Raw genomic sequence first — 26421 nt, forward strand, 5'->3', positions numbered from 1 at the left:
ACCAGTGAAAGCCAGGGAGACCCTCTGCTTGCTATTCATCTCATCCTTCCCAGTCCAAAGCCAAGCCAAACCAAAAGGTTCAGTGCTCACCCAGCAAAGAGGGACCAAACACCCACAAATGCCCAGGTACAGGGTCCACCAGGGTGAGCCAGCAAGGCTCTGCAGGACCAGCCTCTCTTAGGAAGCCACCGAATTAAATCTGGGGTAGCTACACCCTCAGCCAGAGTCCTGCACAGAAATGAACAAAACCCCAAGCCCAGTCCCCTCCCCCAGATGCTGCCCCTGTGAGAATGCTGTGTTCCCTTCCCAGACACCCCCAAGTTCAAGTGTGGGCTCAGCAAGAGCTGCCTGAACAACTTCTTCGCATTTAAAATCAGCAGTGGAGCTGCCAACGTAGTGGGTCCCTCCATGTGCTTTGAAGATGAAATGTAAGTACCCAGGATGGCTGTGTTTCTTTGTTTGCATTCCATCCATTTATTCAATCATCCATCCACCTGCCTGGAGATCCCAGCTTCAGGGCAGGCGCGGGAGGAAACCCCTGCCTTCCCCAGGCTGTCTTTGACACCAGGTCTATGTGTCCCAACCACACCTTGGTTAAGTTGCCCATCCCTTCCCGGCACAGGTGGTTGGGCTGTTATTGTCCCCATCGTAAAAGAAAGCAAAGTGATGCTCAGACAGGGCCACCTAGCAAGCAGAAGGAAGGTCCGCCCCCCAGACAAGCTCTGGCGAAAGGGATGCCGTGCGGGGAAAACCGTTTACCAATTCCCAGCCTAGGAAGTCACACTTATCTGCCTCGGAAAACAGGATGACAGAAAAATGAGAGTAGATCGGTGTTTCCACCAGGAGGCTGAACCTGAGTACAGCTTGGGCAAAACAGGAACTGTACTCTGTCTGCGTACGTAGTTCAAATGCCAGAGGTTCCCAGCTTGAGGATGAGCAGGATCCAGCAGTTCACACGGCACCATCAGGCCTTCCTCTCCCAGCATCCTTAGCTCTGTTTTCTTTTGCTGGCTGCTCCCCCCTCCCCCCACTGAAGATGGGACTTCTCTGTGGATGGGGGCGGCGGCCACAGCTCAGACATATTAGCACTGCTTTGCACATCCCCAGGGCCAGAGGGATCCTAAGAGTGTATCTCGTTGCTGCCTTGGGACCCAGTCCTGGACTAATCCCCATAGCCAAACAGCTGCCCCAGAAACCACAGCCTGAGAGCAGGAACGTACTCCGTGGTCCTGAGGAGTGGCAGAGCACAGCGTGTGGATGCTGGTGGGCTGTTGCGAACCCAGCTGAGCTCCACACACATAGCTGGTTGGCTACGGCACATAGAACACGGCCGCCATGTTTGGCTTTTGGAAGCCAAAGCCACTGTTTGTGTTTCCTGGTGCTTCTGTCTTGGGCCCCAGAGGTTGAAGGCCCTCTGAAGGTCCCCAACACTGAAGCACAGCTTTCCTTCTGCGGCTGGGACCACCAGCCTAGTTCACTTTCCTTCTCCATCCGTAGTATCATGAGTCCTGTGCGAAACAATGTGGGCAGAGGCCTGAACATCGCTCTGGTGAACGGTGAGTGACCCAGGAAGGGGACCTTTCACCTGCTGGGTCATCCAGTAGAACTAAGGACAGGGCAAGGCTGGACTAGGGGAGCGGCAAGTCTTACAGGCCTGACAGCCCTAGGCTCCTGCCCAAGAGTTTACTGCTGCGGCCCACGGCTCCACCCTCAAGGCCAGTCCAGCTTAGACTGACACACATGAAGTCACGGTGGGCAGATGGCGGCAGGGTGAGGGTTGCATATGCTGAACATACATCATTCTTAACTTCACAAGTGTGAACACCAGCGAGTGTGAGCCAGGCCCTGGCAGGACACTAAGAGCAGCGACAAGGACAGACCTGGCTTCATGATCCCTGTAGGCATCGAAGTAAGGAGGCTGAGATGTGACAGGTAGGGAAGAAGTAATCACAGGAGGTTCCGGAGTGGGTGATGGCTAGCTACAGCTAAAAGCTCTCAGGAGAAAAGAAGAGACGCTCCTTCCAGGCAGCAGGGAAGGGAAGAGGGAAGGAAGGTCCCAAATTATTGAGACTTCCTATCTGGCCTCTCACAAAGCCAATGTAAATAATAATAATAATAATAATAATAATAATAATAATAATAATAATTTGTTAACAATACTAATAATAATTTTGTGATTATTAATATTGTGGTTAATGATAATAATAAATTGTTAACAATACTAATAATCGTCAGTGACAATGAAAGTTAACATGTTGAACATATACTATAGAGACTGGAACCCAGATTGCACCGTCCCCAAGTGGCAGCATCCTTACTCTACAGTGTCTCCAGCAGGTGTCTAGCTCGGGGCATCGGGCTACTCGTAGGTAATAATTAGCCAGAGCAGCAAACCATAACTAAGCGTGGCGCTGGTTCCTAACCTTTTGCTGTGCAGAGCTTCCTCTGAGGAACGGTTCAGACCATGCTACTCACCTCTACCCTGATTAGAAAACCCACAAATGAGCAGTGCTCACGGAGACTCACAGTCCCTTCCAAAGTCCCTGGGTAAAGCGCCATATGGCTCTGAGACCCTGGGAGGGCTTTGCCAAGATAAGCCCGCTCCCATCACAGGGAGCGTTGCTACCGGCCAAGGCTTCAAGAAGACACAGCACTGCCATGCCCTCTGCAATGCTGCCATCTAGTGGTGGAGGTTGAGACCTGTGGCTCTCCTCCAGAAAGCCAAGGGGTTTTGCACCAAAAACCACAAAAGCCATTCAGACTCTGAAAATTCCATGGCTTCCAGATTTCCCACTTATGAGAGAATAGTGATAACCATGTCCTTATGATAGTTTTGTCAGAAAGCATATCTAGTAAACTTACCGTCTCAGATGCATCCCATTTCAAACCAACACCTCACCGAATGTGTACAAAACTTGAGGATGAAATGCTGACTTGTGTGTGAGCAGCTGAGTAGTTAGACTGTTGTGTCATGGATGTTCAGCCAGTATGAGCTACCTGTCAAGCAAGCCTCGGCCCAGGAATTCTTAGCCCCCTCCTGAGGCCCTGCATGGCTCTCACAGGACCTACTTTCACTCAGTTCTCGCTCTGGTTTGAGGCTCTACACTACCCATGGCCCAGATCCAGCAAAACAGCAAGTGAGATGACTCACATTATGGGAAACACTAACTCTCTTCTCACTAGGAACTACCGGACGTGTGATAAGAAAGGCCAGCTTTGACATGTACTCTGGAGGTAGGCACTGCTGTTGGTACGAACGCCATGGGGGCTGAGCCCTTCACCGGGCAGCGACATTGCGGGCACGAGGATGGGAAGATTGGGGGTCAGCCCACTGCTTTGAGCACCTTCCTAGGGTCTGAGCTAGACGTCAGCACAGATCCTTAGATGACAGTTTGAGTACGGTAGTTTATCAGACGCTGATCTCAAGAAATGTCCGTGGCAGGTCAAAGGAGTGGGACAGGAGAAGAAAAATAAAGCCAACCTTTGGAATTAAAGAACCGTCAAGGGGTTGGGGATTTAGCTCAGTGGTAGAGCGCTTGCCTAGGAAGTGCAAGGCCCTGGGTTCGGTCCCCAGCTCCGAAAAAAAGAAAAAGGAAAAAAAAAAAAAGAACCATCACACACCATGTCAGGCACAGCCCAGAGGGTATGCTTGAAGCTCCGATTCCCCATCACTTCCTAGCAATTCTCCCTTACCCTCAGGGGCAGGAGGGCTCTTAGAGGCCAGGCAAAACTCCAGGCCAAGAAACGTCATGGTTAGCATTGGTTCCAAACATACATGTACCAGCTCTTGTGCTGAGGATGAGGATATCAAGCCCTGGCACCTGCTCAAGGCCTGCTAGGGAGAGTGCTCTATAAAAGTCAAGGCTGTAGTGATCTCTGGTGGACCCAAGCATAGGACATAACCTCCAAAGGTCTGGACAGGACCTTTGAGAGGCGCCTCCCTCCCCATCTCTCTGCAGATGCTGCTTCTCCACATAAACATGTTCTGTTCTTTTTTTTTTTTTTTAACCCTTGTGCATGTGGCTGATTCTTAGGACATTACCTCCCTCTTCCTTCTTTAGCACAACAGACAGAACAGGTCTCCTTGGGCTGGAATCTGGGCATCCGAGTCCTGTGAACAGGTCTGACTGCCAATTTGATGCTCTATGGAGCACCTGTAGTCTTGACGTTCTTAATCCTTTCCTTTCTGATCAGCGGTCCTACTTTTTTTTTTTATGTTGCACTGAACTTCACAAATTATGTGGGCAGCTCTGCTAACAATCCCATCTAGAGGCATGCATCGCTTGCCCCAAATTATCACATGTGAACTTCAAAAAGACGCCATGCCCAGAGCCGTTGCTCATCCTCATATATATGCCACAAGACCTGAGAGGGCTGGGTTGTTCTGTTTTGGGACAGAGATTCATGAAGCCCAGGCTTCAAACTTCCTGTGTAACCAAGGATTACCAGCAATCTAGACAGTCTGTGGTAATTCAGAAGATGCCATGTGATTTTGGACCGTAGAGATCTACAAATTCTGACCCTCCTGCCCCTACCTCCCAAGTGCTGGGACGGCAGGCGTGTACCACCACACGAGGTCTATATGGTACCAGGGATCCAACTCAGGTCTTTGTGCATGCTAAGCAAGTAACCTAGCAACTGATCTAGATACCCAGCCCCACGCCAGGGAACTTTAAAATGCCAGTGTCTGGTCACCACTTTGAGCGAAGTCCCCTTATTATGTTCTCTCGTTTTCCTGCCCCAGGACAAATGCAGCAGGAACCCGCACCACCATCTACTGCCTCCATCTGGCTGCTAGGCTCCCATCAGCCAGGCCCACGTCCTCCGTGGGTCATTAAGTAGTAGTGGAGAATTAAGATGACCAGCAGTCATTTCTCCTAAAGACCAGTGCCTCTTTTCTTCCTCCTCCAGAACCCCAACCCCTGCTGGACTTCCTCACAGAAATTCCAGATAGCACCCTGGTGCTGGTAGCCTCCTATGATGACCCAGGGACCAAGTAAGTGGGACCCTCCACCTGCTAAGCCACCTGGGGAAACAAACCGAATACTTCCACACCTGCATGCACTTCCCTGCTTTCCCGAAAGCCCCATGTCCCAGCAAACTTTCCCGGGAAAAGAGTCAGGGAAGTATGGGAAATGTTCTGGTGGTATGACTTGCCCTCCATTACAATGGTGACAGACTCTCCCCCTCCAATAGCAACTAGCTGGTTACAGAAATTAGAGCACAATGACATGTGTCATTATATGTGCACACAAGAAGACGCATTGCAAAGGATGGGGTGAAAAACATTAAAGACTTACAAGAATGCTCACGGTCTCGCTGTCCTGTTGCTGTGAAGAGACACCATGACCAAAGCTGCTTGTAGAATAAAAAGCACTTAATTGGGGTTCTGCTTGCCCATTCCAGTTTAGTCTATCATCATCGGGGCAGAAAGCATGGCGGCAGACAGGCAGGCATGGTATTGGAGATGTAGCTAAGAGCTACATCCTAATCCACAGGTCGAAAAAGAGAGAGAACAAGACTGAGCCTAGTGTGGGCTTTATCCTCCAACGGGGCCACGCCCCCTAATCCTTGTAACCCTTTCAAACAGTTCCACTCCCTGGTGAGTAAGCATTCAAGTATATGAGCCTAAGGGGGCCGTTCTTATTCAAACCACCACACTCACCCTCCAAGGCTGAGTAAGATATACGTGTGTGTGTGTGTGTGTGTGTGTGTGTGTGTGTGTGTGTGTGTGTGTGTGTGTGTTAGGCTGCGAGATGACCCAGTAGATAATGAGCTTGCTGAAAAAGGATGGAGAGTGAGTTCAAATCCCCAAAACCTGTATCAGTGATAGGTAGACATTGTAGCCAGCCTGCAATTCTAGTCTCTGAAGGCCAAGACAAAGGATTATCAAAGCAAGCAGGCTAGCCAAACTAGCCATATCGGTGAGTTCTGTATTTGACTGAGAAACCCTGACTCAAAGAAATAAATTGGAAAAATGATTGAGAAATATTCTTGACATCAGCCTTGGGCCACAACACATACACATGCATAGGTGTGTGTGTGTGTGTGTGTGTGTGTGTTTGTGTGTGTGTATACATATGCATGTACACACTCATGCAATCATGCATGTACATATGTGGACACACATATTTGAGAAGAAGAAAAAATCCACCTGTGCTACATAACTTGTTATGGCTAACTGCATACTGTATTGCCCCATTAAAATCAGATCATTTAATGAATGTTGTAGCCAGCTTGACTTGGGTAAACACTCTTTTTTTTTTTTCCTGGTTCTTTTTTTCGGAGCTGGGGATCGAACCCAGGGCCTTGCGCTTCCTAGGCAAGCGCTCTACCACTGAGCTAAATCCCCAACCCCGGGTAAACACTCTTGACGTTCATACCTAACTCACCTAACAACACATTTCTTAGACTGGATCCCATCACTAAACAACTCGTGACCATATTAAAATGTTTACGATGGTTCCTGCAAGGCAAGAAGGGTATGTCCCACCTCCTTTTTTAGTTCTTAACAAAGTCCCATGTTTCCTAGATAAACATGTAGTACCTATAAACAGAGCAGTACTGTTCAAACACATCTCTCGGCCACCAAAAGCTCTGTTGGGAAGTCTCAGACCCCTAGCCCAGTCCAGTGAATCCTGAGAGCCTCGGAAGGCAGGTGCTGCAGGTGCAGTGGAGAATGGGACCAGTCACTGGGAACCTTGCCCTGGTCCCACCTCCCAGCAGTGTCTTCAGCCTCACCCGCACTGTTCTCTCTGGCAGAATGAACGACAAAATCAAGACGCTCTTCACCAACCTGGGGAGTTCCTACGCCAAGCAGCTGGGCTTCCGGGACAGCTGGGTCTTTGTGGGTGCTAAAGACCTCAGGAGTAAAAGCCCGTATGAGCAGGTGGGTTCTTGACTGCCTCCCTGTCTGATCGAGGCACAGGAGGACAAGGAGCTGCAGGGGATGGAAGGACAGTAACTCACGTAGGCTATACTGTTAGTCAGGGACTCTCTACAGAACCAGCATGCAACACTGCCTGGCTGCTCAAAATTCACCTCAGTTTTGGGCAGCCCGACTATCCAAATTCCAGCAGGAAGCTACCTCGCAAGAGGTGGGTCATGTACAAGTACCCAAAAAGAGAGGACAAGTGGAGAGAGGGAGGCACTAAATTGAAGTGGAAGAAGGAAACGCAGAGATAAAGCCATGTTGGGGTAGGGAAGGATCAGAAGCTGAATGGGTAGCTTCCAATCCGAGCTATGACCTTGACAAACCTGTATTCCCCAGTCCTTTCATCTCAGCAGTAAAGGGAAGAGTTTTGGGGCTGTGAGGCTTTGAGTGCCCTTGGGAGCTCCCTATGGAGACTGTGACCACCACCAAGTACTAGACAGGAAACAACGGCACCCCAGCATGTGGAAAGAAAATACTGAACTCTGTGGCCATGGCCTGGGGGTGGCCCTGAGCATGGTCTAGGAACTCCAATGTGGAGTTTGAAGAATACTCACAGGATGGAGGGGTAATAACCAGAGTTTAAAGGCCCCGGAGAAATGTTAGACCTTCTCCCCTGTTCTGTACACCGCAGTCTGGAATGATCTGAGAAACCTAAAAAAGCTAGCCTGTCCTTCCCAGCACCACCCAGATCCCAGGGTTAACGATTCCACTCAAAAGACACTGTAGACTCAAAAGGAAATGCCAGGGTCCCATAAGGGGCATGTGCAAGAGAATGATAGGATCCAACCTATAGTAAACACTCCCTATGCTCAGGCATATGCCAAGCAAGTTCCTGGCTGGGACCCCTCTAATATGCACAGTGAACCATGCATGTTATCTTAGCATATGTGTGAGATAACACGGGCTCGGAGAGCTCAGGTCTCAGGACAACTCTGAGAGGCTGCAGCACACTTCTCACGGAGGTTCGCCCAGTGTTACAAAGATGTCCTTGTCTCTCAGGAAGCCTCGCTGGCCAAGTGCAAAGAGCACCAGGGAAGAGAGCTGGGAGGCAGAGTGGATCCCTGTGTGACACTGAGACTAGGCACAGCAACCCACGTGTGGAGACTGTGAGGTGCAGGCAGGGCTGAGAGGACAGTGCGGAAGCAGGGCTGAACTCTAGGAGGAGCGCCGCTGGGGCTGTCTCCTAGCCTGGACAGTGATGGCTCATGTACTTGTGATTCCATAAGGCGTATTCACATTAGAAATGAGTGGGGTGGCTTGAATTAGTAACTTCCTCCATTAATCCTCTCTCAAAACACTCCACAGAGGAGTATATCCAGAGGAGTATTTTACACTCCTAGACACTTTTCTGTCCGGCTAATGGGCCATCAAAATTACCCATCACCCAAATTTAGAAGTCAGGCGTAATTCAAGATGGCCTAAGCTAGGAGAAGAAGGGGAAGCGTGTCCAGGGCCTCCGGGCAAGAACGCAGGGCCTGGACTGGACTCCAGCATGCAGCACAGTGGGTAGAGCTAAGGCTGCACTGGCTAAATGGGTCCTTTTTCCTCCTAGTAAGGAAGTGTCCATGCTCAAGAAAAGCAGATGACCATGAAGCAAGTCCCCAACTACACCCTAAGTTCCCATACTGGTAGCACATTAGAGAAGCCACATGATTTCCCCCACATAGTGACAGAACCTCTCCATGCCTCAGTTTCCCCCACAGAACGAAGCCATGACAGTATGTACTTCCCAGGGCTGTTGTGCAGATTAGGAACAGAAAGCAGCTTGGGGCAGTGCCAAGCATGCAGCAAATGCTTTTCCACATTGTCACTATCATGATTTGGGGCTTTATGGGAGGTTAGTGGGGGCCTTGGAGAAGAGCTACAGCTCCCCAAGCTCTCCCAATCCTTGACGTTCCCATGGGGTATAATAGGCTCTGATCCCACTGCTGAGATCTTGAGCAAGCCGTGGTCCATCCCCCAAGCTTCTGGCCCCATCTGTAAAATGAGGCTGTGGCAGAGGTAAGTGAGTCCTCCGAGAGCTAAGGGACAACGCAAATGCTTTCTCCGTGAGTCCTAGACAGCCATGACTGCTCACTGCCTGAAACATCTCTCTCTCTTCTCCCTAGTTCTTAAAGAACAATCCAGAGACAAACAAATATGAAGGATGGCCGGAGTTACTAGAACTGGAGGGTTGTGTTCCAAAGAAAGTAATGTAGGATGGCCACGGCCCTTCTCGCCTAGGGAGTTGACCAAAGAAACACCCAACTGACTTGAGAGCAGAACCCAGGAGTGCTGGGTCCATGCTGACAGGAGCCGACTGGGAGGAAGAAAGGAGAAGCCATATGGGATGCTCCAGTCATCCCTGCACAGTGCGACTCACTTCCCCTCTAAGGAAGCAACAGTCCCCCATGGTGAGCAGCTTTAGGACGGGCAGCCATGGGGCCTGTGGAACCAGCTGTAGTGGAGAGAACAAGCCCCTTCAAGACTGCCCATAGTTGTCTCCGGGAGGACTAGCTGCCTACCCTTACTTGAGCAAGATTAAATTCTATTTTTGCTGATTTTGGATGCTTCCAGTCTCTCCCACTGCTGCGGTTCTCCCTGGAATGTAATGTCTAGCCTCAGTTAACGTGGGTCCTGGTCTGGACAGGTAGGGGACAACTCATTTGACAGCTAGGATGGTGCCTAGTTTCCTGGGATTTCAGTGGGGCAGGGAAGAACTTGGTTCCCAAGACGGACAGGAGCAGAGAAACCTAGAAGACAGGGTGCACAGACCATCATCTTGATGTGCCCTTTTAAGGCAAGCCAGCACTAGAGCGAAAGAAGAAAGGGAAGTGTCTCCAGTACTGAACAGGAATCTAAACATCTGCCTGGCTTTGGGGTCCCCAGAGGCAGAATCTGAAACAATCACCCAAAGACGGGCATTGTGTTTGGGGTAGGGGGCAGCCAATAAAGGGCGTTATCAACCCTACTACTGGACTAGACTAGAGTGGACGCCCACCAGGAACTTTGGGACTCTGTAGAGCGCACACTGTAGAGATGGCAGCCTTCAGATCTTGAGAGATGGGGGCGCTCATATACCAACACTACCCAACCATTTGGTGAGGGTGGGCGCTGGTGGTGGTGTGCATCCCTGGGCACTTCTTGTCCACCCTGTGTAGGGACTAGAGGCCATGTGTGTCTTCACAGGGAGTAGTCAGTGGCCAAAAGATGCCAGGGCCGGCTGCCAGTAGACAAGTGGATGCACTGAGAGGACGAATAACCAAAAGGCACGCATGGTGATAAGACCATGGGGTCAGGATCTCTGAGAGGGTCCAGTTCCCAGGTGCCAGATCAGTGGGTCCCAACCCCTTTGGGGGTCATAAACATCCTGCATATCATATGTTTGCATTTTGATTCATAACAGTAGCAAAGTTATAGCTATGAAGTCTCATCGAAATAATTTTATGGTTAGGGGGACATGACAGCATAAGGAACTATGTTAAAGGATTGGGTCAGAGCCTCAGGAAAATTGAGAACCACTATTCAGGATCAGATCCTAGAGGGGCTCACAGAATTGTGTGCTAGAAGAGTTCGAGCTTTATTGGAGGGAAAGCCCCAGTCTCCAGTGATAAGTTTCTTAAGTCCTGGGCACAGGGGAGAGTTTATATATGACAAAGGCCTGGTGAAGAAAAGAGTTTGGGGACCCAGACCAGCGGCTATGGTAGTGTGAGACACAAGCCCCAGTGTGAGAGCCTTGAGCAAGCTGAGCTGAGGAAGCGAGAAAATGCCCACTCAGCCACTCCAATAAGCCTCTATGTTCCAGACTACCTTGTAATGTCTCCAGAACTCATAAAAACGCCTGTACCCCCACCAGTATAATGTGTCAGAGTGCCACCATGGGAGTAATGGCAGCCAGTTCTCGTGAACACCTTCCTAAACACATTCCTGAAAATGTTTATTTACAATGGGCAAAGATTCCCTACAAGATTTTAAAGGAGCCAATAAATTCTTCAAAAAGTGAGTTCATGACCAGAGTCTATTTTCAAAGGACCTGGGAGGCCATCTGGCTGTACGTAAGGACACTATACACACTACACAGTGCACCAGATGAGGTTAAGACCATGTAACCAGCTCAGAGCTGAGAAAAGAGGCTTCCAGGGCTGAAGGGACTTGGGAGGCAGCAGGGGAGGGGGGACAGCCATACCACACACAGATGCGCTCACCTGTGTTGGCTTCGAATGGTAGCATCCACCCGAACCCCTCTGTAGAGCACCTAGAAGTCTGCTGGCAGCGGTGGGCAGAGAGATGTTTGGATGAGCAGACCTGTGAACAAGGCCTGGAGGTTTGGGGGGCCACAGGGAACTGAGCCCCAGTTCTCTGTGCCAGTCAGAGAGCTTGGACCTGGGACAGTGGTGATGTGGATGTTTAAACTAGATGTGGAACTGTTAGGTCTGCAGTTTTTATAAAACTCTGTTACATAGCGGCAAGGAGGCTGAGAAGCGGCAGAAGACGATGGGCTAAGTCAGGAGGGGCCCTGCAGTCGGTCTAATTGAAAAAGTAAAACGGAAGAGACTTGGTATTGACTTGCTCGTTGCTATGGACAAGCCTCTAAGAATCTCTGCATGCTGCTGGTGGGCCTCGGAATTTGAGGCTTGTATGGGCTTCCTGGCTCCCTGCCAGTGATTGGCAGGCTGTATTGACCCTAAGAGTGATGCTTAGGCCAAATGTGGCATGAGCTCTCCTGAAGCTGCAATTGCGATTCACACCAGCAGATGGCAGCATAGGAAGGACAAGGTGCTCTGGCTCTCCATCTCTTGGAAAGCAGTTGAACTGGCTGTGTGGATCTCACCAGAACGCAAAGGACTCATCACCCTTATTGGCATAATGATAACAGCAGCACCTTGCATCTAGAGAACTTCAGACTCCTACAAGCTCTGCCCAGAGCCACACATCAGTGTTTACCTCACTTCACCCTCAGGCTATCTTGGGATAGGAACCACATTATTCCCTTACACATAAGAAGGTTCAGAAAGGTCAAGTGTCCTGCCTAGACCCACACAGGTGAAGTGTCTCCGAATAAGACCTGGAATCCCACTGTCTCCATCACCACCTGAACCCACCCTTCAGATATCATCACCCTAACTTCACTCTGAGGTAAATGGTTCTCTCTGCCTCCTCTCTTCACTGGCTCTCCTCTCCCCAGTATGCTCCTGAATGACTCTGATGTCATTTGAAAATTGCACAGAACCTTGGGGTCAACATCCCAGCCCTATGCCATTGTAGCTTTGGGAAGAATAGAAACCAGTTGGTTGCATGGTTTGTGGTGCATCTTTCTCAAGCTCACCCCGTCTGTGATCCTGGCAACCTCCCACTGGTTACTGGAGAGGAGTAGATATTTACCTCTATCCTGTAGATGAAGGGCAAGAGTCAAGGGGGTGTGGAGTCACCCAATGAGAAAGTACAGGGGTTGGGGATTTAGCTCAGTGGTAGAGCGCTTGTCTAACAAGCGCAAGGCCCTGGGTTCGGTCTCCAGCTCCGAAAAAAAAAAAGAAGAAGAAGAAGAAGAGAAAGTACAAAGAGAGACCCAAAATATCTGACCCTTGGCCCTCTGTTTCCCTGGGACAATCCCGTACCCGCTGCTCCTGTGGTGTGGTCTGGAAATTGCACTGGGTTCTTCTGCCCAGAGCTGGGCTTCAAAGACCAAGAGAGAGCTCAGTCACTAGACACCCATGCAGCCTGTAAACCCTACTTCAGCAAGAGTCCAGAGAGATGAGGGAAACGTAATGAGCCCGTGGAGCCTCTCCCCTCCCGCTTCTCCAAGAGCCAAGCCAGTGGATAATTACAAGACGGTTGACCAAAGAGTGTGACTTCGGGTCGACTGCTCTAGCAGATGGCCATCTGGGCCCTTTGCAACTCTCTCCCAGCAGGAAGGAAGCTGAGCCTATGCCAGACTGTGCTGGAGAGAAAAAGAAGTGCAGAGCAAATGTATTCGTGTGGCCAGAATGTGGGCTGGAGAGAATACAGCACAAGAACTGTGGAATTAAGATTTGTCATGCATTGATGTGTGTGTGTGTGTGTGTGTGTGTGTGTGTGTGTGTGTGTACATTGTGTGCTAGTGTATGATTTCATGGGTGTGTATGAGTGTATGTGTGTATGACAGTGTATGTTGAGTGTGTGAGCATGTGTATGGAGGTTGCATAGATGTGTATATAGGAGTGTATGTGTGAGTGAATGTGTGAGTGTGTATGAGTGTGTGTGTGTGTGTGTAAGTGAGTGGGTGAGTACATTGTGTGTTAGTGTGTGATTGCATGAGTATATATGAGTGCACGTGTGAATGAATGTGTGTGTGTGAGAAAGTGAGTGAGTACATTGTGTGTTAGTGTATGATTTCATGGGTGTGTATGAGTGTATGTGTGTATGACAGTGTATGTTGAGTGTGTGATCATGTGTATGGGGGTTGCATGGATGTGTATATATGAGTGTATGTGTGAGTGAATGTATGAGTGTGTATGAGTGTGTGATGTGTGTGTGTGTAAGTAAATGGGTGAGTGAGTGCATTGTGTGTTAGTGTGTATACATGGGTGTGTATGAGTGCATGTGTGAGTGAATGTGTATGAGTGTATATGTGTGTGACGGTGTATGTTGAGTGTGTGACCATGTGGGGAGGATTGCATGGATGTGTATGTATGAGTGAATGTGTGAATGTGTGTGAGTGTGTGATGTGTGTTTGTGTGTGTGATGTATGTACCCCACAGATGTATTCAGTGTGTGTGTGTATGTACCCTACAGATGTATGCATATGTGGGGCAGATGTTAATAAGATGATTTCCAATGTCACCGTTCACTTTGTTCTTGAGACAGAGTCTCTCACTGTATGAGGGTTAGAGGAACAAAAGTGATCAAATGAATCTCTGGTAGAATGATATATAACAAAGCGGGATTCATTATAGTGGCTTACAGGCTGTCGTGGTGGCAATTCTTGTTTTGTCAACTTGATCACATCTAGAACTACCCAAAACCCCAAAGTGGAGGGCACACCTGTGATGGAGTTTTGCTTAATTTGAAGTGAAAAGATCTGCTTCTAATCCAGATCTTGAGGTGGGAAGACAGACCTTAATCCAGATCTTTTGATCTGAGAAAACCCACTTCTGATCTGGGCCATGCCTACTGCTAGAAACCTACATAAGGATAGGAGGAAGGAAGCGTTTGCTCCTTGTCTGCTTGTTCTTGCCCTCACTAGCAAGCCCATTCCTCCACTGGCATTAGCACCTACTTCAGGAATCTGGTGTCTCCTGAAGGCCAACTGAGATGTCCAGCCTCATGGCCTGAATGGATTAGCTGGACCACAGCCTGCAAGTCATTCTAATAAATCCCCTTTCTGTGTACAGAGAAATATTCATTCTGTGAGTTCTGTTATTCTAGAGAACCCTAATACAGCTGAGTTCTGGCTCATCCAACAATGGCTGTCTCCCAGTGGAACAACCAAGAACCTAGTAGTTGTTCAGTTCATGACGTTGGATTTCTCAGCTGGTCTTCAGGACTTAAAAAAGAAGGTTCAAACCCAGAGAATGGATGCCTCAGCAGCAAGACAGATGAACTTGTCATCAAGAGTGAGGGCAAGCAGGCAAAAAGCAAAGGGCTTCATGTCCCTTTTGGCAGGCTGCCATCTGAAATGGGGATGGGGGTGGGGGAGGGCACATTTAGGGTGGCTCTTTTAGCCTCAGATGATCTAGATTATGGGTGTTTTCCCATCTCAAATAATCCAACCAAGAAAAACCCCTCAAGGATGTGTCTAACTGCTTAAGTGTTAGTGGATTCCAGAAGTAATCCAGGGGAAAGTCAAGTCACACCGAACCAGGAGCTACTCCAGCCCCCAGGATCTCCCCACCTCTGCATCCCATCACTGGGTTTACAGGTAAGTTTACATGGGTGCTGGGGCTCCAACTTAGGTCTTCATACTTGTATAGAAAGCACTTTACCCATTGAATCCACCCCAGTCCCCGTCGTGACCTCTTTCAGAGCGTGAGGCTTCGTGGAACCCACTCCATACAGACTGTTTCAGTAACTCTACCATCACTGGGTGGCACTTAAGCTACTACAATGGAACCAACACTGTCCTAAAGCTAGGGAGAAGCCAATAAGTAAGACGGGACAAGTCGATTCCAGACGAGAGAGGTGAGTAAAGCCCACAGAAATATTTCAGTTGCTAAGTGCTATGGAAAAACACTGACCAGGGAACCCAGGAGATGACTTCACATGGGAAGCCAAAGAAGGCTCCTCCCAGGAGGTGGTGCCCTGCAGTCAGGGTCTGAAAGATGAGGGAAGGAGGGAGGAGGGAATACACAGGCAGAGTGAGAACAGCAAATGCCCTGTGGTATAGGGCGGGTTCTGTGGAACAGACTCTTGAGGAGTTGGGAGAGGAACGAGGGTAGGAAACAAGGTTCTAGAAGCAAACATGGCTTGATCAGTCTTCCCCGTAAACCTGGAGTGGGGGTGTTTTCTACAGCTGGCCCTCTACCACCAAACATACTGTAAAATCACCTGCATGTACTTTGTGAAACCCATTCCACGCCAGGCTCTGTTCTCTAGGAAGTGGGCAGCAGCAGGATTTCCCCTGTTCCACATCTTGGGAGAGCTGCTGCAGTTGAGGCGTTAGCTACCTGAGACTCACTAGTTGGCACAGAACTCATCACTGTTATCAGCACAGCAACAGCAGCGCCTCGCTACACGGAAGCTTCATTCCAGAGTGACACCTCCTTCCATTCTCAGCCTGACAGGACGGGGCCATTGTAGGCCCTCCGGCCCATCATACACTGCTGTTATCTTATTTCCCTTTGATTTAGAGAAAGAGCTGCATGTAGCCCAGGCTGGCCTTGAACTCACTACGTAGCTCACTCAGCGTGACCTGAATTTCCTGCCTCTACTTCCTGGTGCTCAGGTGGCCAGCACACACCAGCACATCACTTTCAGTCAGGGCTGGGGACTGAACCCAGGTCTCTGTGCACTCCAAATTAGCTTCACCTGCAGCCCAAAGGATAAGCTTATAAGTAAGTGGCATGATTTAACCAATATTTTAGTAAAACAGAGGCTTCAGCTTACGGGGAGTCACCCACCTATATGGGTGGATGAGTGGGCACCGGTGTCATGAAAAGTTAAATCATTCTCCAGGGCTACAGAGCTGCGAAGGGCAAAGCTAGCATTGAATCCCACTGGCTCCTGCCTTAGTCTCTACCGCCGGCTGGTGTCAGAGAGGAGCCTAGTGGTAAGAAAAGGAAAGTGACTACTGGGGGCACTTTGAGAACTTGGCCTCTGGCCTGGAATCCAGCCTCCAGACATTTTCCTGGCCTGAGCCCAGCCGGCTGCCCTCCAGCCAACTCGTGACACCATCCTAGTGAACGATAGAGTCTGCTGTCAAGAGTTTCCGCTCCAGAAGAGCCCCAACCCGACTGCCTTCAGAGATGACCTATTAATAAGGCTGTCCAGCCTGACACTGACATCCCTACACAGGCCCACCCTGTATCATGCCCCACCTCCGAGCTGGCTCTCTGCTAAGCAGTGTGTGGCCAGAGGGGAAAACAGTGGCCAAGCCAGCCAGAGTTCACCTTCCACACCCCAGCTGTGTTACCACTCCATTGCTGCCCTGTTGGTCTTCCCGGTTGCCTTGGTTTTCCTTAGGGAGAGGCAGGAAGCTGGGAGATTAGGATCCTTGGGAACCCCCCAGGGGGCCTTAAGCTGCCCAGGAATGTGCTGTTCCACAGCCTGACTGAAGTGCTCCTGGCTTTGGAGCAACTCTGAAAGCCACCTTTGTGCATGAAAAAATGAGCTGTAAAACAGATCAGCTTGAACAGGGGGAGTCTGGACCTAACCTTGAAACCCACCCAAGCCTGGTACACACTTCGTGCCACAGGAAAATCCAGGGAAGAAAGTGGGGGCCCCTGTGTGTCATCCTAGAGTTCTGCATGTGGCTAGGGGGACTGGATCCTTCAGGGGTGACCCTAGCCACACCCAGGAGCCTCAGCCACTCATGTCCTCAAAGCTGTCTCCAACTCACAGCCAGGATTTGCTCTGAGCTGGTTGTGGTTCAAGGCAAAGCCTGTGTCTGGTTTCTTCATTTCTGCAGTGACAGATAACCTAGGTTCTCTGGCTCCTAAGGGAGTGTCCAGCACAGGCAGATGGGTACTAAAAAAAGACCCAGCATGAGGACAATTTCAGACTGACCAACCTGCTGTCACCAGATACAGGGATGTCGGCACATCACTTAAGTTTTCTACTCATTTCCTTGTGTGCAAGAGTTACCATCTAAGAGACTCACTGTGGGAATTTCATAGGCTGGGGCGTGTTTCGAACAGTCCTATGTGTGTAGACTGTGCACCAGCTTTTCTGTGTCATTAGAACTGTTTTCATCATTAGCCATCTCGGGCTTTGCCCTGAGCCCTGACCAGCTTTCCTGAGCAAATCCTGGCTTTGACTTGGAGACAGCTTTGAGGGTGTGAATGGCTGAGGCTCCTGGGTGTAGCCCACTCCACGGGGTGGGGGCACATTGACCATTTCCTCCTGATGTTCACCTGGAGAAGATGATGGCCTCTGCCACCAGCATAGCCAGACAGAACAGAAAACCAAAGACAAAATGCAAACACTGTGAGCCTGGAGAGGAAGTCAGACAGAGCTGCTTGTCTCAGGCACATTATGAGCTTCCCCGGAACTGTAGAAGCTTTAATCTGCAAAGTCAACCCCCTGGTCATAACCAGGGTTACTAGAGGGAGTAAATTAAGGTACTTCTAATTTGTGGAAGCAAAATTTTCACACCACTGTTTGGAACATTCCAGAAGCTTTCCTAATTGACCAGGTAGGCATACCTTGCTTGACATTTCAGAGATGACTATAAACCTGCTTTCCGGGGTTGGGGATTTAGCTCAGTGGTAGAGCGCTTGCCTAGCAAGCGCAAGGCCCTGGGTTCGGTCCCCAGCTCCGAAAAGAAAAGAAAAGAAAAGAAAAGAAAAGAAAAGAAAAGAAAAGAAAAGAAAAGAAACCCTGCTTTCCTGAATAGGAGCCATATTTTAAGCATTACCTGAACCTTTCCTCAACTTACACCAACAGTTAACAAAAAGATGGGACAGATCTCTGGACTTGATGGACTCACTGAAATGAAGTGTTTCTTCCTCATGGACCCCAAGAGGCGCAGCTGGGCCATGCTGACTTGGGGCCACACAGCCCCCTGGAGGACTCCTACTCTCCAGCACCCAGATTAGTGGTTTGCGGGGTCCTTATTAGGATTCCTCCATACCAATACCTCATCTCACTCTGCCTACCACCTCAGATAGCAACTCTGAGGGAAGCCAAGCCTCCCCTCAGCTCCCCAGGACCATGGGAGGTGGCATGTAGACCAAGCATGGGTCTAGAGCCCGTAAGATGTGAGGAGGCAGCATGACCACTTAGTTTAGACTGGGCTCTTGTGCATAACACTGACAGACGCCACATCACAAAGTGAGAGAAACTCAGGAAGGGGGAAGAAGAAGAGGAAGAGGAGGAAGAGGAGGAGGAGGAAGAGGAGGAAGAGGAGGAGGAGGAAGAGGAGGAAGAGGAAGATGAGGAAGAAGGGGAGGAGGAGGAAGAGGAGGAGGAAGAAGGAGAGGAGGAAGAAGAGAAGGAGGGGGAGGAGGGGGAGGAGAAGGAAGAGGAGAGCTACAGAGCAGAGACTGCCGGCTTTAGTTTTTGCTCTCCTCCGCAGAGCATCCATATTCTTTTGGAAGATAAAGCTACCACCTTCATGCCTGCTGAGACTCACTGGTCTGGTCTTTGGTTCTGAGGCTTTTCAGACTCTGCCTGTCTGGCACAGAGCCACATGATCCACCTACTTTTCCTCAATCAATTTTCACCAGCATCTACAAGGGAGGTCTACCCTCATCCCCTTTTCACAACTCAGGAGGCTGAGGCTCAGGGCCGATCAATGAGAAAGGCCAAGGTCGGGCTGCTCTGAACTCTTCCCAAGCAGGAAGTCCTGTGTGGGCCACACACACTGTATCCTCACCCTACGTCCTCCCCAGCACCTGCCCTGGGTGTGGAGGAGGAAATAGACCTAGCATCAGGAGCTGACATTCCTTAGAAATCAGGGGGTGTGGTGGGTCCAAACGGAGGCTTCAGGCCTCAGTTTCCTTGCATGTAGAGATAAAAATACACATTTGACTTTATCCTAGCATTCAGCAGGCAGAGGCAGGTGGATCTCTGAGTTCAAGGCCGACCTGGTCTACAGAGCAAATTCTGGGATAGCCAGGGCTACACAGAGAACTCCTATCTCAGAAAAACAAACAGAATCACATTTGGTGTTGTCACTCATGAGAATTGGTATCTTGGGGGTTGGGGATTTGGCTCAGTGGTAAAGCACTTGCCTAGCAAGCGCAAGGCCCTGGGTTCTACTCTACTCAACTCCCTTTCTCCTTTTGTCTTAATTCCCGGGCCCCATCCGGCAGCATGGTGCTACCTTCGCTTAAGGTCAGGCTTTTAAACTGAGTTAACCCAACCTAAACTCTCCATCACAGACAGAGGTTTGTCTCTTAGATGATCCTAAATCCTGTCAAGTTAACAAATTGGCTTGGACACCTACTGGGTACAGAGTATGAGGTGAAAAGCCACTGGGAAGAACTGAATACAGAGCCCACTAAGAGACGAATAAACCCCACAGAGGCCCTGGCAAGTGCTGGGGACCCGGAGAGAGCAACATGGAGGGTTAAACACTACAGGGCCCCAGGAGGAGGCCCTGGTATACTGGTTCACCTGGATGAAAGACTGACCAGGTAGAGGAAGGAATCAGATTTGAGGAGAATCTAGCCAGGCCTGTAGTGTGAGATTCTACACCCTGTACTAGGAGCCAAAAGAGCAAGGATCAGGATAAATGTCCTTTTTGGAGTAGGTGTGGCCTTGTTGGAGGAAGTATGCCACTGGGGGATGGGCTTTGAGGTTTCAAATGCTCAAGCCAGGTCCTGAGTCTCTCTTCCTGCTGTCTGCTGATCCTGATGTAGAACTCTCAGCTCCCTCTCCAGCACCATGGCTGCCTGCGTGCCACAATGCTTCCCACCATGAGGATAACAGACTAAGCCTCTGCACTGTAAGCCAGCCCCAATTAAATGTTTTCCATTATAGGAGTTGATGTCATGCTGTCTCTTCACAGCAACAGAACATTGATTAACACGGGAGTAAAGAGAGGCCGGGGAGAAGATAAGAAGATAAAAGGATAGAAACAAACCATTCTTTAAGAGCTAACCCTGCCCAAGGTACACAGCCAGGTCCCGTGAAGCACAGTTAACAGCCTTGACCCCGGGCCTGGAACTCACATTCCTCCCACAGACACCAAAGTCAAGGTCTCCCAGAAACATGCACAGCCCAGCTAGCCTGTACCTACACTCTGGCTTGGGGTTCACTCTTCTCATCCATAGTGCACGAAGACAAATTAAGAATGCCTTCTCGGAGTTAGAGAACGGTTAGCTGGTGAAGTGAAGGCCTGAGCTTTTGTCCCAGAATCCACATAAAAAAAAGCTAGACATCCCATTGTAGGGGACAGATTAGTCTTTGGGGCTTGTTGGACAGCCACCTAGCCAGCAAGAAACCTTATCTCAAAAACAGAAAGGGGGGGAGGGAGGGAGGGAGGGAGAGAGAGAGAGAGAGAGAGAGAGAGAGAGAGAGAGAGAGGGAGAGGGGAAGAGAGGGAGAGAAAGAGAGAGGGAGAGAGAGAGGGAGAGAGGGAGAGAGAGAGGGAGAGAGGGAGAAGGAGAGAGAGAGGGAGAGAGGGAGAGAAGGGAGAAAAAAGAAAAGAGAAGAGAAGAGAAGAGAAGAGAAGAGAAGAGAAGAGAAGAGAAGAGAAGAGAAGAGAAGAGAGGAAGAAAAATAAAGTGAATAGCACCCAAAGACACCTGGGGTAGATCTCTGCCCTCCACACACACCACACATATGTACCTCTTGCACACATGCATACACACACACATGCATACACATGCACACCACCCACGGGTACTTGCTGCAGACACACACATGCATGTACCTGTTATACACTCACAGTACACACATGTACCTGCTGTACACACACACACACACTCACACACACACACACACACACACACACACACACACACACACACAGGGTTTAGAGGAGATATGCAAAAACCCCTCCTAAGGGGTTGGGGATTTAGCTCAGTGGTAGAGCGCTTGCCTAGCAAGCACAAGGCCCTGGGTTCGGTCCCCAGCTCCGAAAAAAAAAAAAAAAGATAAAAACCCCTCCTAACTATTGGACTGCCACAAAATCGCTCCACATGACAAAGGAACCCAAGCCCACATCTTCGGCTTCAATGAAGCTGAACCGTGGGCTCTGAGGGATAAAATTTGCTGTGCAGGGTCACACTAGCAGTTCAAGACTGAACCCTGGCTACGGGGAAGCCCAAAGCCCACGTTTTCAGTTTCCCAAGCATCAGGATTAAAGTTGTGCTATGGTCAAAATAAATGTTCACTGCCAGGAAGGTAACAGCACCCCCTCCCCCGGGAGCCTCAGCAAACAGGGTCCGAAAGTTCAGAAGCATCGTATTTCTTTCTGGGAGGTGGAACAGGAGAGACCGAATCAAAGCTTTCCTGCAGGCTGCGACCCAAATCAGAGCTCCCTGGCTGGGCCAGGACCAGCTCTCAGATAACAGGGAGTCTACCATGGTGCCTGAATAAGTGGCTTTGTTCAGGGAGAAATCAGATCTCGGAGCCTGGGGCCTAGGGAAGAACAAGGCCTGGATATTTCTTTTGCCATCTACTATCTAAGCAGACTGAAGACAGAGGCAGTCTGGGAAGCCGGATAAGCCCCATTCTGTCACAGTGATAGCTTTCTCCTAAGGAACCTTGGAAAAGGGCCTGAGGTGTCCCCAGGGAATGGGAACTCTGCAAGGACTGGACCGGAATCGGGGGCAGAATGGTGTCCATCATCCTGAGGGACAAGAAAAGGTTTTCTCTCTCTGCCTAGCCTCTTAGAAATGTCTTGGGTCATTTGGGGGTGCATGATGTGACAAATGTTTGTGGAGGGTCCCCCAAGCTCGGAAGCAACCAGCTTCTACAAGGGCCTGGTGGCGGTGCTGACCCCAGCTAGGTACAGATAGTGACTGTTAGTTCCCTGAGGCTGCTGTCAAAAACAATGGGAAACTGACTGGATGGAAACAACGGAAAGATTTTTCTTTCCCAGTTCTAGAATGGAAGTCGAATGTTGATGGGGGACTTCTCAGCAAGGCGCTAGGGATGCCTTTCCCTACCTCTGCCATGGCTAATAATAGAGGTCCTCGGCTGACACATGCCCAGATCAATCCAGTCTCTCATGCCAGCTTCCCCTTCCTCAGACTGTGTCTCTTCTTCTAAAGATGGCATCGGGGGGTTTAGAGATGCCCAACCGGCAAAATGCCTGCTGTGCACACGAGACCTAAGTTTGGATCCCAAACACCTCCATAAAAGCCAGGGTCAAAGGCATGTACCTGAAACCCCAGGCCTGGAGCTCATCGACCTGCCAGCCTAGCCAATCAGTGAGCCAACCATAGTTCAGTGAGAGACCTTGTCTCAAAAAATAAGCTAGAAAGGGATAGCAGAAGACACTTGATGTGGACACGTGGTCTCTAGGCATTATTCTCTACAAACACCACGTGCATATATACATATATGAACATATATATGTATATATGTGTATATATATGTATATATATATGAAACATATGTACATATACTCACATACTATGTCTGACCAGGACCCACTCTATAAAGATCAGACAGTAGACATGAATGAGTGAATGAGCCTGTGGCTACCATAAAAAGAGCTCATTCATTTATTCTGAAAATGGTTCTGAGGCATAGAAAAGACCTCAGCCCAGCCTCAGGGCCACCTTGGTGGTCATCTTTTGCTCAGCAAGACGCATAGTATAAGTACCCAGCACTGGGAAAGAGCACTCTTTTTCCTTAGCCTTCCTGACTTTGCAAAATATTCTAACTCTAGTTACCATGGCAATGGTTGAGTTCCAGTATGGACGGACATGCCTCAAAGGACCAGCTGCCCCTTCTGGGTATCTGAACTCACTCTCCAGGACCTCCATCCTCCAGTAATCCTGGGGCGAGGGAGACAGAGAAAAACCTTATGGTGATAGGGACAGAGTTTCTGCCACTCTTTGGGGACTTGAGTTGAGATTTAGGGTCTATGAAATAGGAGATTTGAATATGCTTGGCCCATAGGGGGTGGTACTCTTAAGAGATGTGGCCTTGTTGAAGGAAGTGTGTCACTGTGAGGGGTGGGTCTCCTCCTATGCTCAAGTTTCACCCATTGTGAAAGAGCTTTCTCCAGCTGCCTGAGGATGCCAGTCTTCTGGTTGCCTTTGGAACGAGATGTAGAACTCTCAGTTCCTTCTCCACCGCCATGCCTGCCTGGACACTGCCAGGCATCCCACCTTGATGATAATGGACTAAACCTTTGAACCTGTAAGTCAGCCACAATTAAATATTTTCCTTCATAAGAGTAGGTCATGGTATCTCTTCACAGCATTGGAAACCCTAAGATAAGAGATCAAGAAGAAACTTCAGACTCTCAGAGAGTTATGTCCCAAGAGTTCATACCCCCAGGAAGTGGTGTCACCAAGAACAAATCTGGTCCAAGGCCCTGTTCCCCTTGGGTCCGAGAGTCAGCATGTCCCCTAGCGAGTATGCTCTAAATGCCACAGCTATTCTACCTTTAGAAACCTCATTCAGAATTGCTCACTGGTCATCCTGAGGCCAACGCAAGATCCCCTAGAGCCCCCAACCTCAGCCCTCCCTGTAGAAGGTCAATTGTTTTCTTTCTGCTAAGATCCCTACTTGGGTCCTTCTTGGTAACTAGATGCAAGATTTTGTAACCAAAAGATACACAGCACACTGCTTCTTGCAAATCTGCTTCCTTTTTCCTGAAAGACTCAACCATCAGTTAAACCAGATAGCTGTCTGTGACCTGGAAAGACATGTGCACCCTAATGGCCTTTCTTCCCCACCCCTGTCAGGTATCACCAGGTTCCTGGTCATTGTTGCTCAATCCCAGAGTCCTAACCTCTTTCCATTCTCATTTAACATGAAGACAACCAGTGGGTACTGTCTGCCACAATTGGCTTTTCTCACTTAACACCATATTCCTGAGATTCATCAGTGTTGTCCCGTGTGTCTGGGACAGATCTTTAAGCATTCCACTGTGTAACCTGTCCAAACTATGGTTGACTGACATCCGGGTGTTGTCCACATGGAGACAGGAGGATTCAGTGGCCAGCCTGTCTGCAAGCTTCAGGTCCAGTGAGAGACTCTGTCTCTAAAAGAGAATGTGGGGCTGGAGAGATGGCTCAGTGGTTAAGAGCACTGGCTGTTCTTCCAGAGGATATGGGTTCAATTCCCAGCCCCAACATGGCAGCTCACAACTGTCTGAAAACTCCTGTCCCAGGGGGATCTGACACCCTCATTCACACATACATGCATTCAAAACACTGAAAATAAAACATAATTTGAGAGAGAGAGAGAGAGAGAGAGAGAGAGAGAGAGAGAGAGAATGAATATGCAGGGTGAATGGCTCCTGAGAATGATACCTGAGATTGGTCTCGGACCTAAATACACATCACACACACATACACACACACACACACACACACACACACACACACACACGCATGAACGCTCGCACACTGCAGTACCCCTGAACTCCAGCAGTAAGAACTGGTAGGACTGAAATCACTTCTAACCCAGGTACCTGTCTCCTGTACAGATTCTCTGCTTGTCTGCACCAGGCAGCAAGCTCAGCTTTGAAGTGCAGGGATCTATTTGTCCCTGGAAGCCAGTGGTACTTCACCCAGGGATGTCCCTCATCGGAGTCAGCCCTTAGGAGCGGGGAAAGCCGTGGGTGACATCTCAGGTTTGGGCCTACCACTGCACTGCAGCCAGTGGGCACTCCTCTACCTGAGCCTCCCCAGAGACATAAACTGCAGGGAGTCACAGCACCTCAAGCAGAGGCTGAGGGTATCCGTGACTATGCACATAAAACAGCCTGCAAGAGCCCATCTTTCTTATGATTGGTCAGGTCTCTGTACTATTCCAAGGCACTGGGTGAGGTTGGCCTCTCTGAGAGGCCCTCAGACCAACCCTCCCTTGGAGACAATGACCTATATAGTTCTTACCCAGTCTTAGGGAGAGGACATCAAGGAAAGGTTCCTGAAGAGTTCTGAAGGATTGGGCCAGACAAAGAAAGTGACATCAGTCCAGGTTGGGGGAGCTTTCCGTAGCAAAGGGGAGGAAAGAAGCCCTGATAGCATTCTGGGTACCCGGAGGAGCTCAACCAGGCAGGAGGCAGAGGCTGAGGCATGCTCTAGGAGGGGACACAGGGGTCACAAGTGGACAGAACCTTGGGGCGCAGACCAGAAGCTGACATTGAGCCCCAAGGCCAGAGGCTAGACTTGGTTCCAGCATAGCATCAGGAACCTGGTCGTCACATCAGTACACTTCCCCTTTGGAAGCCTTGTAACCTTGGCCACCCCTCTGGCTTTTCAGTCTCACTGGCCTTCTTCCTCTGTACACGTGGCTTGCTAGAACCCAGCAAGCGCAGACCCACGTGCCGCACAGAGTGGGAGCTCCACAGACGCCTGCTGTTTTGTTATTTTTGTCTGGCCAAGCGACTCACTGGCTAGCATTCCAGGAGGATCCTGGCTGTGTAAAGAAGAATGGCCACCACAGGTCAGTACTAAGAGCAGTGGAGAGAGCGTGTGTGGAAAGTGAGACTGTTTTACTATTGCAAAGTCAGGCGTCTGACCAGAGCGGTGGACACACTGATTGAGCACAGAGGAGGGTTTTTCCAGCTCTGAATGTGGGGCCCTTCCTCCCTTCACTCATTGACTAAGTAATGAGGAGGGCACCATCTTCCTCACATCTAGGTCTTGTGTTTCCCTCATGTGTAAATTCCCAACGAAGGCTATCTATGGGTTCATCTCTTTACAGCCTGTTTATTTTAAAGTTTACCAAGCACATGACCTTGTCACATCTGCAGGTCACTAGGCAAGCCCGCCCGTCTGTAGTCATTTCTAGTTTGGGCAAATGGGTAGCTAGTTTGATTGGGTGAGGGTGGCTAGTTCAGCAGGCTACCACCAGGGCCCCCTACTTTTCTTCCTCACCCACAGTTGGACCTAAACCAGCTCAAGGTATTTTATTTTGAAAATGGAACCATCAGCTTTCATTTCTTACACCAGGCAATGAAGCCCTGCCAACCCACAGCCCGATGGTCATCTTCTAGAGAGGACCATCGAGACCGAGGAGATGGCTTAGCCAGTAACATGCTCTCCCCACAAGCATAAGGACTAAGTTCAAGCCCCAGGACCTGTATTAAATCCTGAGCACAAGGCTGTGTACAGTGCACACTTGTAATCTCAGCACTGAGAAGGTGAGGATAGGAGGATTCAGTGATCAGCAAGCTCCAGGCCAGGGAGAGACCCTCCCTCAAAGGATGTAGGAATAATCATACAAGGGCAGGT

At 49.7% G+C, this 26421-nt stretch overlaps 1 protein-coding gene and 2 long non-coding RNA genes across 14 annotated transcripts in view; 2 read left to right on the forward strand and 1 right to left on the reverse strand.

Moving 5' to 3' along the window:
* Window positions 1-10916, forward strand: part of Fam3d (FAM3 metabolism regulating signaling molecule D) — a 35804-nt gene extending 24888 nt beyond the window's left edge. For 7 of the 9 annotated variants that reach the window (NM_001431391.1, NM_001431386.1, NM_001431388.1 and 4 more), the window contains 6 exon segments: window positions 311-428; window positions 1498-1556; window positions 3184-3234; window positions 4912-4996; window positions 6763-6889; window positions 9043-10916. In NM_001431391.1, coding sequence (NP_001418320.1) covers window positions 409-428; window positions 1498-1556; window positions 3184-3234; window positions 4912-4996; window positions 6763-6889; window positions 9043-9132 — 432 coding nt within the window. In that variant the 5' untranslated portion in view covers window positions 311-408 and the 3' untranslated portion in view covers window positions 9133-10916. 9 annotated transcript variants of the gene reach the window in all.
* LOC120096928 (uncharacterized) overlaps window positions 1-26421 on the reverse strand; it is a gene marked incomplete in the record, with an annotated part of 90816 nt that overhangs the window by 51232 nt on the left and 13163 nt on the right.
* Window positions 12962-18473, forward strand: LOC148000849 (uncharacterized). Of its 2 annotated transcripts, none has more exons than XR_015638690.1 (3): window positions 12962-14810; window positions 14915-15070; window positions 17993-18473. It is a non-coding gene; the product is annotated as an uncharacterized LOC148000849 (long non-coding RNA). The 2 variants fall into 2 exon arrangements; XR_015638691.1 differs by having other exon boundaries at window positions 13487-14810; window positions 14893-15070.

The sequence above is a fragment of the Rattus norvegicus genome, chromosome 15 (genome assembly GCF_021556685.1).
Source record: "Rattus norvegicus strain SHRSP/BbbUtx chromosome 15, alternate assembly SHRSP_T2T, whole genome shotgun sequence".
In the NCBI taxonomy this organism is placed as follows: Eukaryota; Metazoa; Chordata; class Mammalia; order Rodentia; family Muridae; genus Rattus; species Rattus norvegicus.